Here is a 19,788-nt window from a genome sequence, read left to right as displayed (position 1 = left end):
TAGTTGTGTAGTATCTAAAAATTTTAAAGAAAATGGAGAGACAAGAATAGTGTTTACAAACTTGACAAGAACAAGAGAATTTATTTGCCAAAATTTCTAAATCAAAATGAGTGACTTGCAGCTTGACAAAATTAGGCGTGGAAGAAATCTAAGAGGAAGAACTCTGGCATTAAAAGCAATGTAAATGAAGCAAGTAATAATATTCAGAGTGAATCCTCACGTTTCATGTTATGACAATGAATTCTTAATTATTTCAAATGAGATGCTCCTGGGAAAGCCTAAGGAACAGTCCTTTACGCTTGTTTTTGGTATAATTGCAATCTCTACCAATCTGGACTAGCTAGATGCACTGCACCACAAATCAATTACTGATTCCTTTCATGTTTTAAGTCTTTTATAGCAAAACACTACATGAAGTTTCTTATGATTATATTGTGGGCAATATGTTTTAAACTGTGTCTTGCAGGTCTTGTCCTAAGTATTTTTCTTAACATGTATTTTTCAGAATCAGAGAAAGATACCATGCAGCTGACATTAATTTCAATTCTGGGAAGATCTGGAGCACTACTACAGCATTTCCGTATCAGCTCTTTTCTAAGACCAAGTTTAATATACATATTTTTATTGATAACTCAACACAACCTCTTCATTTTATGCCATGTGGTAAGCAACTTTGCAAATAGTCTACAAATCTCTACAAAGCTGGTACTGGCTACATAGCCTTGAATTCAAAGTCTGAAATGATTTAAAAATAATATTAGCTACTGTTTTCCCCTGAAGCAAAATAAGAAGAAAACATCAGGGAGCCTTTTGTTAATATTTAAGGGAGGAAAGCAGAACTATTTTCTTCAAGAAGTATCTTCACATAGCTCACCCCACAATATTTTGTCTTCCTGCTATAAAATGCTTAATAGCAAGTATAGCAGGTTTTTAATATATTAAAAAAATGAATTTCAAAGAGATTCTAGATAAAGATGGTATTAAAGTAAAAATGGCTGCTTCTTTCTAGTAGGAACAAATATTTCCTTGAAATATAAATAAATTGTGAGGTAGAATAGACATTGTTACACAGAATCTCTATTTCCATAATGAGGAAACTAGTAGCCTGGTGTAACATACCACCATCAGAATTAGCAAACCTATTGATTCAGTCTCTGGGGATGAAACCCAGGAATTTATATTTTATCAAATTTGCCTAAGGATTTTTACTTTTCTAAAGTTTTAGAATATCTGTAAAGTTATTTAGTATCTTACTTCATTGTTATAGTTCACTAATCTGCAAAACAGTATTAGCTCTTTAAACATTTAGATTGCTATTAAGTGAGTTTCTACATATTAACAGGAAACTATTTCCTGACACATAATGATCCATTAAATATTTTCTTTTATTTATTAATTACTGTTATTATTGTGCTTCTTTCTTACTGTATTCAAGGTTCTGAGCTAATGCAGATGACTACAAACATAGCAGTATTATATTGGTATATTATTCAAGACCCTCTTGGTTTGAAATGAAAAGAAACCAATTCCTGCTAGCTTAACCAAAAAAAAAAAAAAAAAAAAGTTTTTAAAGAATATAGGGGCTGGGCACAATGGTTCATGCCTGTAATCCCAGCACTTTGGGAGGGCGAGGCAGCCGGATCATCTGGGGTTGGGAGTTTGAGATCAGCCTGACCAACATGGAGATACCCTGTCTCTATTAAAAATACAAAAAATTCGCCGGGCGTGCTGGCACATGTGTGTAATCCCAGCTACTAAGGGAGCTGAGGCAGGAGAATCGCTTGAACCCAGGAGGTGGAGGTTGTGGTGAGCCGAGATCGCACCATTGTACTCCAGCCTGGGCAACAAGAGCGAAACTTCATTAAAAAAAAAAAATATATATATATATATATATGGATTTATTATAGAATTCAAGTGTATGAATTTCAGCAGCCAATTAGGAATATATGAAAAACACAAATAACCAAGCAGCCCAAAATTCCTGTATGCATCTTATTTCATTTCATATAATTGCTTCTCATATGTCTCTCACTCTCTGGTCACTCATTTCCTTTGCTTATACAAAACAAGTGGGAAGCCAAGCTACTAGGCTAGCTATCTACAGACAGTTCAGTATCTCTGTGGGATCCAGCTGCCAGTTCCTAAAAGCCAGATTCTGATTATTCAGCCAAGATCAATGGTGCTGCACTTTGATCCAGTCAGAAAGACCAAAGGTTGGGTCATGTTGTCTTCAGTTGCTGGCCACTATTAAATAGCATGTTCATGTAAGAGCTTAAAAGGGGAGATTATGGTATGTGAACATGCAAAGACAAATGACTTTACTCTATAGCATGTGTACATTTTGAGTTCCAAAGAAAAAGGTGGAGAGAGAGAGAGAGCAGATATTCATTAAAGTTTCTACAATATAGCTGTTCAAGATAGAACCTTGAGTAATTACTACATGGGAAAGGAATAAGAACCAACGGTGGCTTTGGAGTCTGACTGATCTTGCTTAGAGTCTAGAGAACAACCAATTGTGGAGACTTGGAGTCATTAGGGGCACAGACCTTGCAGTAAACCAATATTGTTTAAGTGTGATACTTAACACTAACTGTGTAATCTCTACAAAATTGCATAGCTTTCCTGAAAATCCGTCAATTCATCTTTGAAACTTGGGATATAATACCTATATAAAAGGTACAATAATCAAGAAATTACATGTAAAGAACTTAATAGAGTAATCGCTCAGTAAAATATAGCTATTATTAATATTAATACTAACATTATATTCCAGAGTGAATATAACCTACATAACACTTTTAAATTTACTGACCATATTTGTCTATTTTTTTTATGATAGCTTCACACCAGAATCTTGAGGAAAATGAATTGTGCTATTATAAACCCTATTTAACAGATGAGGAAACTAGGTCAAAAAAGCGAAATAACTTATTCACATAGATCAACTAAAAAATGAAAAGTCTGTATTATTTCCATGTCTCAGTGACAGAACATTGATAAGAACATCTCAATCATCACAGAATTGTCTTAATGTCATGGCATGAATATGAATATTAACTAGTATAAATGCCCTGAGAATATTCCAGTTAATTCAGAATCCTTTTATCGTGCTGATACCCTACGAAGGAGCAATACATCTCACTTAGGTTGAAAAATGGAAAGAATAAAGAACCCCCTGGAACTTTTGCCTGGCTATACTCAAGTTCCTGAGTGTATTTCTCAAGTCCCTAAGAGAAATTGCAGTAGATTTTGATGCAGAACTACAGTGTACCAAGGGTTTTAACATGAGAAACACAATACCTAGCTTTGTTATATTACATGAATACAGAACTGATCAAAGGAATTGCAATCAACATTTTCCCCAAATATCTTTAAATCTAACCAAACTGATAAGTGAGATGAATCTCAGTTTAATTCCCCTTGATGAAGCTGGACAGTTACAATCCTTTGTACTGTGTTGGTCATATTTTGTGCTCAAAAACTTTTCTTAGTCAGTATGATACACTTTTATTGACTTTTATTATTCCTCTTTGTCTTTAGCTAACTATCTCGTCAAAGATCTAATTGCAGAAATTCTGCATTTTTGTACAAATGACCAGTTACTGCCCAAAGATCATATTCTAAATGTATGTGGCTCTGAAGAATTTTTACAAAAGTAAGTATTTTATACAATTTTGATTATGTTATAATCTGTAAATATTAAGTTACCACTTGTTTTTGGTTTTGTTTTAAACAGACGTTACGCAGACATTATAGTCTTATAATCAGCATAATTACATCAATTTTACCCCCTTTGCAGTGAATTTGAAATTTTCTAAATCATATTAACAGTCTTATTCTTGACTTTATTTTATTTTATGACTATTTATGAAAACAAATATTTAAATGACCTGTGACTAGGGTGACCAACCATTCCAGGTTGCTTAGGATTGAGGTAGCTCTCAGGATGTGGGAATTTCAGCTTTGAAACCAGTAAAGTCCCAAACTAGGACAAGTTGCTCATCCTACCTGTAATAAAGCTTATTAGAACTGATCACAGCTAAGTAAGTAAATTCTTTGGTGATAAGTACTTTTTTGGTTAGAATAATACTTGTATGTTGATTAAATACTGATGTTTTAAAATCACAGGGGCCTTAAGTATAAGCGTTATCACTTACTTTTTATAGAAGAGTTAGTTCTAAAACACCATTTCTTTGTTGAGGCAGCTCATTAAAAACAATTGGAAAAGTCTGTTCTCATGTATATCAACTTCAAATACTTACTTGATAAAAAACATCATCTTTTAGTTTACCAAAATAACTATTTGCCTGAAATTCCTACAGACCAGCCTTGAGCAGATAATACAGCTTTAAGAAAATAAATATTTCTCTGCTGATATTGCATAGTTATTCTAAACAGTAAAGTATTAAACACTGAAATATTTAATACAGTAGATTCCTATTTATATATCTCCTTTGCATCTCTACAAGTATCTAAAGATTGAAAACCATCTCATGGAAGTAAAAACATATTTCTTTTGAAATTTTCATTGTCATTGTCATTGTTCCATCATGAATGTGCTTGAAATTATCTTTTGGGAAGTTTGATAAATTTGATGACATTCTTATTAGTAAATCCAGTTGTTTATTGTGCAATGTTAACAGTGAATGTCTTTTAAGACTAATGATTTTCTTTATTGTGGGAAAAATAATATTTTATTATTTTAATAACAAAATATATTAAAATATTTCAATAACATTTTTATAATTATTATTTTATAATAATGATACATAATAAAAAATAAATATTTATATGAAATTACATATATTTTGTTGCACTAAGTTCACGGATATTCCCTTTTCCTTTTTTATTTGAACTTATTAACACACTCAGTCACTGGTCTGCTACCTTCTCCCAACATATGATTTTGACAGTAAATCCAATGAGCACAGGAAAGTATTTTAGTAAATTTAACCTTATATTGATTACTCATTAAAACTCATCTTTTGAATGTGCAGTTTTCCACATGTACATCTGGACTTCTCTTGGTGCCAAAACATTAGATCCAAAGAGCAAAACATTGTCAAATACTTGCATTAAGTTTTAGCAGTAGGAAATATCATCCAGAAAGCAATTGTATTAAAGAGACAGAAATTTGGAAAAGTATAATGTGGAGAAAATGTATACACCTTGATTTAATCACTGTTTTAAATAGGTAAATTATTCATAAATAGATGGCTCAATATTTAACTGATAAATGTATATTTTAATGTTTCCATAGTCATTTAATCATATTAAAATTTCTTTAATTGGGTTTTATTAAGATAGAAAAGTTGCCAAATGTTAATGTATGTTAAATATAGTCATTTATTCCCTAATGGACATTGAACCATTTGTGTATATCAAGGATTTGCATATTATTTAAGAGTAATAGGCTACTTGTATTGATAGAACTTATTTTAATGTGCAGAATATTTATTACTGTTTTTTCTAGTATCTAAAGGAATATATATTAATCATTCAAATATTACTTTTAGTGTATTCCTATGTAATTTGTCTAAAATATGTGTCCTTAAAGACTTGGAAATCTGTTCATAAAGTTCTACTTTATACAGAGAACACAGGTAGCATGTAATACGTTAACAACGGTGCAGTAAGTAAAAATTTAGACTCTAAAACTTATAGAATTATACTTCCTTTGGAGTATTTGGCTGGGGAAAATGCTAATTTTCTGATAATACTTCAACATAATGGTCAAATAGATCATGAAACATATGACTACAAACATAGCAGTGTTATATTGGTATATTAGTGAAGACTATATTTCTCAGGGTTAGTGAAGTAATACATAAAATCCTATAAAGGGGGAAATGTAAATAAATATGACTATGAACCCATATAATGCATATAGAAGTTTCACAATTATTCTGATATTAACACAGTGTTCTCAAACTTTAAAGTGTCACCTGAGGATCTTGTTAGAGAAAGAATTCTGATTTCAGTTGGTCTGGGTGAGGCCTGAGGCTCTCCATTTCTAACAAGCATCTGCTGATATCTATGCTGCCAGTCTACAGTCCACATTTCAAGTACTGATATATTAGAAGCCAAGAATAATGACTTAAGAACTTAGACTCTCCAAAAATTATTCTCTTTTCTAGAACAGCACATGGTATAAAAACTAGATCTAATCAACAAATTAATAAAGATGTTTATACCTTGTAATATTGCAAAATTAAGAAAGATAATTTTCCTAGAAAATCAAAATTTCCTTTTTCATATATCAATAATCACTAGTATGCTTCTGCCTCTTCTGCTCCCCCAATGACCCTTTCTCACACTCTCATACCGGTCGGTCCAACCTCCTCAACCTCAGTTTCCCTTATCTACACATACTTTTCCTGTCACTTCTATGCCGACTCTGTCTCATGTGCCTGTTCTTGAAACTTTCATACAATGCTTATTATGCCACAACAAACAAACACATAGGTTAGAGGCATGGGCTTATCCAGTTGCACTGGAACCTCCTAATGCTCAAGGGGTACAAGGGCTTCAATATGCGCCGCTCGGTCTTACCTTTTTAAAAGAATTCAAGGATGCTTGTACTCAGTATGGTCCTATTTCTCCGTATGTTAAGATGGTATTACAGACTCTTTGTACTGAGGTCATTGTGCTTCCTTTAGACTGGGACCTTTTGGCAAAGCTGTTCTAACTCCATCTCAGCATTTACAGTTCCGTACCTGGTGGTCAGAGGAGGCCTGTCTGCAGGTTCAGCTAAATCGGACTGATGGCATTCTAATTACTCAGACTCAGCTCACAGGCTCCGATAATTACTCTGATACTACCGCCCAATTGGGTTTTGATGCTCTTACCACGGAACAAGTGACAAAGGTGTGTATGAGAGCTTGGGATAAATTAGGCACCCCAGGCCAAGCTCCTGTGTCTTTTGCTACTGTTAAACAGGGTCACAATGAATTGTATTCTGATTTTGTGGCTAAGTTACAAGATGCTGTTCAAAAATCTGTCTCTGATGAGCGTGCTCAGGGTATTCTCCTTCATATGTTAGCTTTTGAGAATGCGAACCATGAGTGTAAAACAGCCATGCGTTCCATCCAACGACAAAATGTACCTGATCATGAGGTGTTGCCTGCATATATTAAAGCTTGTGAAGGCATTGGATCGGAGACCCACAAAGCGATTATGTGGCATAGGCCATGAAGGACGGCAATCAGACTGACTCGACTGATTCTTTTCTTGGAGCCTGCTATAATTGCAGTCAACTTGGTCATACTCAAAAAACTTGCAGTGTTAAAAACTTAAAAGCGGACAAGCTGGCTCAAAAACACAGCCAAATGCTCCTGCTACTGTTTGCCCGCATTGTCATAAAGGTAAACTTTGGGAAAGTACTTGCTGTTCTAAGTATGATATAGATGGAAATCCCTTGCCACAGAGCCAAGGAAACAGGAAGCGGGGACAGTTCCAGGCCCCAGTATCGAATGGGACACCTCAGACTCAGACCAATGTTGAGTTTCCACTTCAAGCTGCCCCAACGCAGCCCCCTGTACAAACAAATTTACCTACAGCCAACACAGACAGGTCCCAGCCTCTTCCATCTCAGTACCATGCTTGTCTACCTCCACAGTCGGGGGTGGGGCGGTCCATCTCTGTGGTACCATTCTTCTAAATTTTCTGCCTAATTCTTTGCCTTTAAATATAACTATACTATTTTTGCAACTTATTTAACATTTATTTTAATTTAGTATCATAAAACCTTTTCTCTCATTTAAAATATCCCATGACTCACTCATTCTTATTCTCCCTTTCATTTTCTCTCTCTCTCTCACTTTCTTACTCTCACTCCCCCTGTCTGATTTTAAATAATACACTATATAATGAACACAGAGCCAATTAAAGAATCAGAACAGAAACTATCAATTTTGTCATAGGTTCATGGAAGCTTAATACAAAATTGTTAGCAATATGAGAAATAATAGAAAAAAAGAAATCATCTGTTTCATTTAAAAAATATTAAAAATTTTAATCATGTTCCTGTTCTTCAACTCCCGATTTCATTACCATGGAGAAAGGAGTCCATACTCTTATGCAATAGCTTGATCCCAGTCAGTTTTTCCAGTGAGCTCAAGGATGGGAACTATATCTTTTCTTTCCCATTGAATGTAGCACAGATATGAGGTCCTAGAAAATGAAACTACTATTTCCTAGACTGTCCCTGCATCTCTCTTTTTTACAGAGAGTAACAATTGCACCTTCACCTATACTTGTAACATTCTCACATGAGTTTCTTCTTCATAAATACATTGATAATATATGAAGTATAATGCTTCTTCATAATTTTATCTCTTATTACTCTCTAGCCAAATATTTAGTAGGAGCGCAGGTATTTCTGTTTCTCCATCCTAACCAAAAACCACTCCTGTGATTTTTTTTTCTCTACAGCTGTGGTTTCTTTTTATGACTTGTTTTCTTATTGATACACTGTAAATATTCATGAGGTATATGTGATATTTGAATATCTACACAGAATGTATAATGATCAAGTCAAGATATTTAGAATATCCACCACCTCAAACATTTATCATTTCTTTGTGGAAGGGGGTCAGTCATATGTGGGAACTAAAAATGGTTATCTCATGGAGTTAGAGTATAGAATTATAGTTATGAGGCTGGGAAGGGTGTGGGATGGGGAGAGGATGAAGAGAGGAGCGTTAATACATGTAAACATATAGTTAGATAGAATGAATCAGTTCCAGTGTTTGGGAGCACAGTAGTTAGACTACAGTTAACAACAATTATTGTATATTCAAAAAAGCTAAAAGAGAAGATTTTGGCTTGTTTTGCTTAACATAATGGCCTCTAGTTCAATCTATGTTGCTGCAATTGACAGCATTTCATTCTTTTTTAAATAATTGAAGAGTATTCCATTGTGTATATATACCACATTTTCTTTATTCATTCATTGATGAATACTTAGGTTGAGTCCATATCTTGGCTAATGTGAATAGTATTTCAATAAACATGGAGGTGCAGGTATCCCTTTAGTATACTAATTTCCTTTCTTTTGGATAAATACCCATTAGTAGGATTCCTGAATTGCGTGGTAGTTTATTTTAGTCTTTTGCAAAACCTCCATCCTATTTTCCATAATGGTTGTAGTAATTTACATTCCCACCAACAGTGTGTAAGAGCTCCCTTTTCTCTGCATCCGTGCCAGCATTGATGACAATGATCTTCCTATCTACTTGAGAGTCTTGTTTTTCTCTCTGGGACTAGTAGAGATGATGCATTCCTTTTATTAGAGTACAAAAATAGTTTTACAAAATTAAATCCTTTTAATTAAAATTCTAAAATAATCCTTTTCAAAAAACTTCTATTTTTTAAAAAAAGTTCTAACTAATCTCATGACAATTTATATTAATTTGTTCTTTTCTTTGAGATGGAGTCTTCACTGTGTCACCCAGGCTGGAGTGCAGTGGCACAATCTCGTCTCACTGAAACCTCTGCCTCCTGGGTTCAAGCAATTTTCCTGCCTGAGGTTTCTGAGTAGCTGGGACAACATGTGCATGCCACCATGCCCGGCTAATTTTTGTATTTTTGGTAGAGATGACGTTTCACCATGTTGGCCAGGCTGGTCTCAAATGCCTGACCTCTATTGATCCACCCGCCTCGGCCTCCCAAAGTGCTGGGATTGCAGGAGTGAGCTACCGCGCCCGACCCAACTTATATTAATTTGTTCATTAAACATTTGATTATAAATTGAAATTGTTTTGTACTCAGAGTAAAAATAAAACTATTAATTACCAGTGAGAAAAAGACTAAGTCATAATACATACAGTTTTAACTAATAGATTACACTCATTAGCAGTAAAACTGCATTGTATATATTGCTGGGGTAGAAGAGTCTTTTTTCTTCTCAGTGAAATTAACGATTTCACTTAGCAAACTTGAACGAATTGATTACTTCCAGCAAATTTGTTACAGCCTAAGACTTCAAATATTAAAATTCATTCCAACTTTTAAGACTTACTTTGAGCAAAGAAATAGATAAAGTGCATTTCTCTTTTACATAACTCTACTCCTCCACTTATAAAATCACAGAACCTTGTGGGAGGATAGAAAGGAACATATCATAAATTTGAGCTATCTCACACACAGTAAAAAAGTGTGTTCTGTTAATAAATCATTCAATAAGAGTTTCTTGAATGACTTTAATTTCTTTTAAAATCTCCTTCATAGTGCTTTACCTAATATTCTATAATTAACTTTGGTTTACCTCTGCAGTAAATAGCTAATGACCACAAAAATAACACACCATACAACTTGCATTTGGTTTTAATTCAATAACTCTGTGCTAGAACAAATGTCCTCATATGCATATATATATACCTTCACTTGAGAGTGAAATCCCAAAGAAAGACCTTGTGCTAAATAAAGTTTGTTTAATATTATTAAAAGCTATTTGTAAAAATGATAGCATATTTCAGCCCCAAGTTTTTTAAAAAGCTGAATTGCACAAGCATCATCAACTAATAAACGTGGTCAAAGGAATCTCAAAGCTGTTGCATGAGGGTTCCAAGAAGATATGGCAAATTACATGTGAATGTAGGTACATAATTTAATATTATTGTAGATATATAATACCAAAATGTAGCTGTCACATTATTTTTGTTACCCAAAAGCACTGTCTAGTTTTAGAAGCTAAGAATTATTAAATCTTCCCAATTTTGAATTAATAAAAGTTTAAATGACCCAATTCTCTGTTTTTCTTAAATAAAATAAAGTGATTAAAGAACTTTTGAATTACATATTACTTCAAATTAGCTGAAATCACATTAATAAGACAAAACATTGCTCATGTATTGTTTTTTATTTGTAAAGTCTGTAGTAGGATGTTTCTCCGCTGGAAATTTTGTGGGCAAAAACAATAATAAAACCTTAGGATAGAATGAAATCTGCATATTTGATCTCCTGGTATAATGACTGTATCATAAATTTCGCATATCATACCCCCTACAAAAAGAGCTCCTTGGGGCTTAGTATATGTTTTTTGTGAAAGATACAAAGTGACCGTTTCACCACTGTTACTTTTTTTTACTGACTTTCTTAGTAACTTCATTTATATAGTTATATTACTACTTGTCTTTTGTGACTGCTTGTAACCTAGTAGGGAGAGCATTGCAAACTTGAGAGTTGTTGTAAAACTTTTTTCCAGATTAAAAAAAATAATAATAACTTGGTGGCTGGGCCAGGGAAATGGCGGCTTCAGGAGAGAGCGGGACTTGGGGCAGCGGAGGCAGCACCAAGGAAGCCTTTGTGACCTTCTACAGTGAGGTGAAACAAATAGAGAAGAGAGACTCGGTTCTAACATCGAAAAATCAGATTGAAAGACTGACCCGTCCTGGTTCCTCTGACTTCAATTTGAACCCATTTGAGGTTCTTCAGATAGATCCTGAAGTTACAGATGAGGAAACAAAAAAGAGGTTTCGGCAGTTATCCATCTTGGTGCGTCCTGACAAAAATCAAGATGATGCTGACAGAGCACAAAATGCTTTTGAAGCTGTGGACAAAGCTTACAAGTTGCTACTGGATCAGGAGCAAACGAAGAGGGCCCGGGATGTAATTCAGGCAGGAAAAGAATATGTGGAACACACTGTGAAAGAGCGAAAAAAACAAAGAAGGAAGGAAAACCTACAATTGTAGAGGAGGATGATCCTGAACTGTTCACACAAGCTGTATATAAACAGACAATGAATCTCTTTGCTGAGCTGGAAATTAAAAGGAAAGAGAGAAGCCAAAGAGATGCATGAAAGGAAACGACAAAGGGAAGAAGAGATTGAAGCTCAAGAAAAAGCCAAACGGGAAAGAGAGTGGTGGAAAAACTTTGAGGAAAGTCGAGATGGTCGTGCGGACAGCTGGCGAAACTTCCAAGCCAATACAAAGGGGAAGAAAGAGAAGAAAAATCGGACCTTCCTGAGACCACCAAAAGTAAAGATGGAGCAGCCTGAGTAACCACCTGGGGTCACAGGCACAGAACCTTCCCCCTGCTGTCTCCCTTCCTGCTTCGAAGGACTCATTCTTTCCTCCCACTTCCACCCCAACATAGAGGAGAATTTGCTTTTAGTCCGTTTTGTTTTCAATACGATTTAATATTGATCAGAGTAATTCTTTTGTACATTGAAATGAGGGGCTTGGTTTAAAAAAAGACCTTCCCCTCTCCCTGCCCCTAGAACAACCAGGATTAGAAGGTGCCACCATTGGTGCTGCCTTCTCTTCCCACAGCCTGTAACGCAGTGTTTTGCACTTCACTGCATTGTGATGGTTAGAAACTTCGTGGATAGTTTGTGGAAATCATCCGATTTAACATATTGCTTAAAATGGTGTTGCTGTGACTTCAGAGACGAGCCTGGAAGGGGCACCTTAGGAAGCCCCGTCACTTCAGTTGCTCGCTTCTGGGTGTGCTCCCTTCAAAGGCCCAGATGAGACAGGGAACACTTGTGGGCACACAGAGCGGCATCTGATGCCCTGTGGTGTTTGGCATGTGTCCCCGTCTACTGACCAATCAGCTTGGCATGAAGCCCACGCCACCCAAACCTTTCACTTTCCAAAGAGCTAGCCGTCCTCCACCCAGTGCCATGTCCTAGCCTGTCTGCATTTGTTAGTGGTAATATTCTTTATGTGTAATAAATTTTTATACCCCCCCAAAATAATAACTTTTTTGCAGAATGTTCAATTTTTTTGAATTTTAAGAAATGCATATATACTATATGTATGAAGAAAAATAACCATATTTGAGTGAGGAGGCATGAGGGATAGTTGCCTTTTCATAGACTTGCGGGAAGTCTTAAGAAAAATAGTGCATTTGAATATAAAGTTTCAGATCTCCTTGGTCCAAATCCCTCTTGAGTATTAGCTGCTGGTATCAATTTATGTCCCATACAGGATTTTTGTTCAAAAGCTTGACTCTTCTCTACTAACCACCTCATGCCTAAAAGCCCTAGTTTTAGGGTTGAACCTATTCTTGTCTCTCCAAGTCATAAAATTTGACTTTTCCTATTCACAGCTCCCCTGAAGGCAAAATGACAATAAACTCAAGAGCACTGGTTTAGTGAAACAACATATTGATCTTTATCTATGCTGAGTCAGCTCCAAGTACCACTTTGAGCACAAAATCCAGGGCTATTTTATTAGTTGCAAAGACCAGTTTACTCAAATTAAGGATATGGCAGATTTAACAATGTAGAAATTTTCAAGGGGCACAAACATACCAAATGTGTGTACATGTGCTAAATGTATGCACATACACATAACTATCTGAAAAATATGCTGAGTAGTACTATAGTACTAATATTATTTTAATATTTTGTTATATTCACCTTACATTCCTGACTTAGTTATCCCAAAGATTTTAAGTCCAGCTTAGTTACTGAGTTTTCTTAAAGAAATACCTTCAGAAGCTGTCAGCAATCCTTGTTTTCAATATTTACAAAATCAAATTGAAATAGTTTATTTTCTATACATGAGTTTAATATTTCACAGTACACCTCTGTGACTACTTCTTGCATGTAAGAATAAAGAACATTTTAGCTTAATTCAAATTATATAAAATAAGGGTAAGTATTTATTCCAACAAAAGAGCATCGCTTTCAAATGTGGGTTTACAAGGCGCGGCTAGGGCAATGAGAATCAATATTCATAGTTTGAATGTTATTTAGGATGCTTTCTTGCTCATAAGACAAATTTGGGTACTTATCATTTTTTGGTGTTAAGGTCATTAATCTCTCTTTACATCAACATATTTCCTCAGAAATACTCTAAAATAACATGAGCTATTTAGGAATAGGAAATAAGTGTAATTATGTACAAGAATTCAGCCTCTTAGTGTTCATTTTAAATGACAAGTATACTCATAATAATTCCTAAGATAGTAACTAGCAGATAGATGGAATCAAATATGTGTAGAGAGAATAAATAATTAATATACAGAAAGTTTGATTTCCTAGGATATGGGAAGAAAAAGCCTAAACGTTTTATTGTGTCATAGACATTCAGTTCGTTTAACAACTGAAGCTTCATAGATGATTATTAAATAAAACATAGGTAGTGCTCATGTTTGGAATGTTACCAGATTGAGAAAAACACCTGGTGTGTAAGACCTCAAATGAATAATTCCTGTGCTCATACTATAAGCATTGTAATTCCCAATGTGGCCTGTTCTTAGAGCGCAACCCTTCTCTCCACGTTACCCACCTTAGGGTCCATGCCTTTCATTTCTCTTTCTCTTGGTATGGTAACCTTTCTTCTTATCTTTTCTGATATCTAGAATTCTCAAACAAAAATTCATTTTTTATTTCACTTACTTATTAAATTCCCACCCTTCTTTCTATTCTTTTTTGCTTTTTCTCTCTTTTCTTTTTCATTTTCTCTAGATAGCACCATTCGAGAAAATTATCGTATAGGCCACTTAAGAGTTTTAAATTTTCTACTAGACACAATGAAAAAATATACAAAGAAACAGGTGGAAATAAATTTTAATACTACAGTTTCTTTAACTCAATGTACTTCAAATATTATTTTAATGTGTAATCAAAATCATTGAGATGTTTCATATTATTTAATGTGACAAGTCTTGAAAATCTAGTGTGTATTTTATGCTTATAGCATTTCTTAATTAAAAGTAGCCTCATTGCAAGTGATTAGTAGCTGCTTGTATTCACTAACCACTATACTAGACAGCATAGCTCTAGATCGTTAAACACAAGCTGATCAAAATTGTGGTCTTGCCATGTATAGTGGTAAAAGGAGTAGTTCACAGCTCTTAGAAAGTGTGATGGAAACTCTATGTCCTTTAAACAACAGCAGAGATTTAATCTTAACTGATAATTCTAGTACAATATTATTTTATGAAAATAATTTCACCTAGAATTCTAGAACTAACAATAAGCCAGCATTCAAGGACAATGTAAAAATAGACATTTTCAGAAATAAAACCATTTTACATCCATAAATTATCTCTCTAAAAATTATTTAAAGATGTACTTCAGCAAAATAAACAATGAAGCCCTATGGAATACAGATCAATGGTTAACATAATTACTTAAAAAGTTCTAAAATATAGTTTAAAAAAAAAAAGAATGATATTAGTAGAGGCTCCTTTATCTATCTCTGCTTGCTTCACTTGCTGGATTAACATTCTTTATTTCCTTTACAAAACAGAATGATTAAGGCCCATAATTCATGGTTTGTTCTAGAAGAGTAGTTATCAAACATTTTGGTCTCAGAACCCTTTGAGTACCCCAAAAAGAATTTTTGTGGACTTTGTCTATCAATATTTACCATGTTGGAAATTATAATTGAGAAATTTTTTAAGTACACATTTATTATTTGGATTAAAAATAATGATAAACTTATATGTAAATACACATAAAATATTTTTATTATAGATACCATATATTGCAAAACAAAAATAATTTGCGAGGAATGTAGCATTGTTATGTGTTTAGAAATCTTTTAAATGTCTGGTTTAATTAAGACCATTGACTGCTTTTCCCTTTAGTCTGTTGCATTATCATGATTGAGTGGAAGTATGTAAAGAAAATTTAACCTTACACAAATACGGATTTGCAGAAAAGATAAATATCTTAGTAGTCTTTTCAGATAATTGTGAATATCTTCCTTTATTACTACACCAAAATCAATAAGTAGTAATCTTTTAAAATTTAGTTACAGTGTGGAATATTTTAAAATATCAATAATTTTCACACTATACTTAGAGTCCATTGGTCTGTCTTGCCCTATTGATAAACCTCTTTTTACCCATGCAAGATTTGAAACATCACGGATTGTCACTTTAGACAAATATGTTCATTGGATTCTGCAGATCTTCCAAATGTTGCCATAGTTTATTATAAAATATCAAAAAGTACATTTTTTAATATTAACATTTTTCTTTTTTTTTAAATTTATTTATTATTATTATACTTTAAGTTGTAGGGTACATGTGCATAACGTGCAGGTTTGTTACATATGTATACTTGTGCCATGTTGGTGTGCTGCACCCATCAACTCGTCATTTACATCAGGTATAACTCCCAATGCAATCCCTTCCCCCTCCCCCCTCCCCATGATAGGCCCCTGTGTGTGATGTTCCCCTTCCTGAGTCCAAGTGATCTCATTGTTCAGTTCCCACCTATGAGTGAGAACATGCGGTGTTTGGTTTTCTGTTCTTGTGATAGTTTGCTAAGAACGATGGTTTCCAGCTGCATCCATGTCCCTACAAAGGACACAAACTCATCCTTTTTGATGGCTGCATAGTATTCCATGGTGTATATGTGCCACATTTTCTAAATCCAATCTGTCACTGATGGACATTTGGGTTGATTCCAAGTCTTTGCTATTGTGAATAGTGCTGCAATAAACATACGTGTGCATGTGTCTTTATAGCAGCATAATTTATAATCCTTTGGGTATATACCCAGTAATGGGATGGCTGGGTCATATGGTACATCTAGTTCTAGATCCTTGAGGAATCGCCATACTGTTTTCCATAATGGTTGAACTAGTTTACAATCCCACCAACAGTGTAAAAGTGTTCCTATTTCTCCACATCCTCTCCAGCACCTGTTGTTTCCTGACTTTTTAATGATCGCCATTCTAACTGGTGTGAGATGGTATCTCATTGTGGTTTTGATTTGCATTTCTCTGATGGCCAGTGATGATGAGCATTTTTTCATGTGTCTGTTGGCTGTATGAATGTCTTCTTTTGAGAAATGTCTGTTCATATCCTTTGCCCACTTTTTGATGGGGTTGTTTGTTTTTTTTCTTGTAAATTTGTTTGAGTTCTTTGTAGGTTCTGGATATTAGCCCTTTGTCAGATGAGTAGATTGCAAAAATTTTCTCCCATTCTGTAGGTTGCCTGTTCACTCTGATGGTAGTTACTTTTGCTGTGCAGAAGCTCTTTAGTTTAATGAGATCCCATTTGTCAATTTTGGCTTTTGCTGCCGTTGCTTTTGGTGTTTTAGACATGAAGTCTTTGCCCATGCCTATGTCCTGAATGGTACTACCTAGGTTTTCCTCTAGGATTTTTATGGTATTAGGTCTAACATTTAAGTCTCTAATCCATCTTGAATTAATTTTTGTATAAGGAGTAAGGAAAGGATCCAGTTTCAGCTTTCTACTTATGGCTAGCCAATTTTCCCAGCACCATTTATGAAATAGGGAATCCTTTCCCCATTTCTTGTTTCTCTCAGGTTTGTCAACGATCAGATGGCTGTAGATGTGTGGTATTATTTCTGAGGACTCTGTTCTGTTCCATTGGTCTATATCTCTGTTTTGGTACCAGTACCATGCTGTTTTGGTTACTGTAGCCTTGTAGTATACTTTGAAGTCAGGTAGTGTGATGCCTCCAGCTTTGTTCTTTTGACTTAGGATTGTCTTGGAGATGCGGGCTCTTTTTTGGTTCCATATGAACTTTAAAGCAGTTTTTTCCAATTCTGTGAAGAAACTCATTGGCAGCTTGATGGGGATGGCATTGAATCTATAAATTACCTTGGGCAGTATGGCCATTTTCAAGATATTGATTCTTCCTATCCATGAGCATGGTATGTTCTTCCATTTGTTTGTGTCCTCTTTGATTTCACTGAGCAGTGGTTTATAGTTCTCCTTGAAGAGGTCCTTTACATCCCTTGTAAGTTGGATTCCTAGGTATTTTATTCTCTTTGAAGCAATTGTGAATGGAAGTTCATTCCTGATTTGGCTCTCTGTTTGTCTGTTACTGGTGTATAAGAATGCTTGTGATTTTTGCACATTAATTTTGTATCCTGAGACTTTGCTGAAGTTGCTTATCAGCTTAAGGAGATTTTGGGCTGAGACAATGGGGTTTTCTAAATATACAATCATGTCATCTGCAAACAGGGACAGTTTGACTTCTTCTTTTCCTAACTGAATACCCTTGATTTCTTTCTCTTGCCTAATTGCCCTAGCCAGAACTTCCAACACTATGTTGAATAGGAGTGGTGAGAGAGGACATCCCTGTCTTGTGCCAGTTTTCAAAGGGAATTTTTCCAGTTTTTGCCCATTCAGTATGATATTGGCTGTGGGTTTGTCATAAATAGCTCTTATTATTTTGAGGTACGTTCCATCAATACCGAATTTATTGAGCGTTTTTAGCATGAAGGGCTGTTGAATTTTGTCAAAAGCCTTTTCTGCATCTATTGAGATAATCATGTGGTTCTTGTCTTTGGTTCTGTTTATATGCTGGATTATGTTTATTGATTTGCGAATGTTGAACCAGCCTTGCATCCCAGGGATGAAGCCCACTTGATCATGGTGGATAAGCTTTTTGATGTGTTGCTGAATCCGGTTTGCCAGTATTTTATTGAGGATTTTTGCATCGATGTTCATCAGGGATATTGGTCTAAAATTCTCTTTTTTTTGTTGTGTCTCTGCCAGGCTTTGGTATCAGGATGATGTTGGCCTCATAAAATGAGTTAGGTAGGATTCCCTCTTTTTCTGTTGATTGGAATAGTTTCAGAAGGAATGGTACCAACTCCTCCTTGTACCTCTGGTAGAATTCAGCTATGAATCCATCTGGTCCTGGACTTTTTTTGGTTGGTAGGCTATTAATTATTGCCTCAATTTCAGAGCCTGCTATTGGTCTATTCAGGGATTCAACTTCTTCCTGGTTTAGTCTTGGAAGAGTGTAAGTGTCCAGGAAATTATCCATTTCTTCTAGATTTTCCAGTTTATTTGCGTAGAGGTGTTTATAGTATTCTCTGATGGTAGTTTGTATTTCTGTGGGGTCGGTGGTAATATCCCCTTTATCATTTTTTATTGCGTCGATTTGATTCTTCTCTCTTTTCTTCTTTATTAGTCTTGCTAGTGGTCTATCAATTTTGTTGATCTTTTCAAAAAACCAACTCCTGGATTCATTGATTTTTTGGAGAGTTTTTTGTGTCTCTATCTCCTTCAGTTCTGCTCTGATCTTAGTTATTTCTAGCCTTCTGCTAGCTTTCGAATGTGTTTGCTCTTGCTTCTCTAGTTCTTTTAATTGCGATGTTAGAGTGTCAATTTTAGATCTTTCCTGCTTTCTCTTGTGGGCATTTAGTGCTATAAATTTCCCTCTACACACTGCTTTAAATGTGTCCCAGAGATTCTGGTATGTTGTATCTTTGTTCTCATTGGTTTCAAAGAACATCTTTATTTCTGCCTTCATTTCGTTATGTACCCAGTAGTCATTCAGGAGCAGGTTGTTCAGTTTTCATGTAGTTGAGTGGTTTTGATTGAGTTTCTTAGTCCTGAGTTCTAGTTTGATTGCACTGTGGTCTGAGAGACAGTTTGTTATAATTTCTGTTCTTGTACATTTGCTGAGGAGTGCTTTACTTCCAATTACGTGGTCAATTTTGGAGTAAGTACGATGTGGTGCTGAGAAGAATGTATATTCTGTTGATTTGGGGTGGAGAGTTCTATAGATGTCTATTAGGTCTGCTTGCTGCAGAGATGAGTTCAATTCCTGGATATCCTTGTTAACTTTCTGTCTCGTTGATCTGTCTAATGTTGACAGTGGAGTGTTGAAGTCTCCCATTATTATTGTATGGGAGTCTAAGTCTCTTTGTAAGTCTCTAAGGACTTGCTTTATGAATCTGGGTGCTCCTGTATTGGGTGCATATATATTTAGGATAGTTAGCTCTTCCTGTTGAATTGATCCCTTAACCATTATGTAATGGCCTTCTTTGTCTCTTTTGATCTTTGATGGTTTAAAGTCTGTTTTATCAGAGACTAGTATTGCAATCCCCGCTT

The 19,788-nt window shown here is 35.0% G+C and overlaps 1 protein-coding gene and 1 pseudogene across 2 annotated transcripts in view; both read left to right on the top strand.

Annotated features, from left to right (window-relative positions):
* Positions 1-19,788, top strand: part of LOC105481413 (phosphatidylinositol-4-phosphate 3-kinase catalytic subunit type 2 gamma) — a 421,186-nt gene that overhangs the window by 43,541 nt on the left and 357,857 nt on the right. For both annotated transcript variants that reach the window (XM_011741018.3, XM_024792846.2), the window contains 2 exons: positions 506-663; positions 3,541-3,655. In XM_011741018.3, coding sequence (XP_011739320.2) covers positions 506-663; positions 3,541-3,655 — 273 coding nt within the window. The remainder of the gene's footprint in view (positions 1-505; positions 664-3,540; positions 3,656-19,788) is intronic.
* LOC139356848 (dnaJ homolog subfamily C member 8 pseudogene) lies at positions 4,812-12,709 on the top strand (annotated as a pseudogene).

Source organism: Macaca nemestrina, chromosome 10 (assembly GCF_043159975.1).
Source record: "Macaca nemestrina isolate mMacNem1 chromosome 10, mMacNem.hap1, whole genome shotgun sequence".
NCBI lineage: Eukaryota > Metazoa > Chordata > Mammalia > Primates > Cercopithecidae > Macaca > Macaca nemestrina.
Note: the sequence above shows the minus strand (reverse complement) of the source record. Positions and strands in the feature narration are given on the sequence as shown.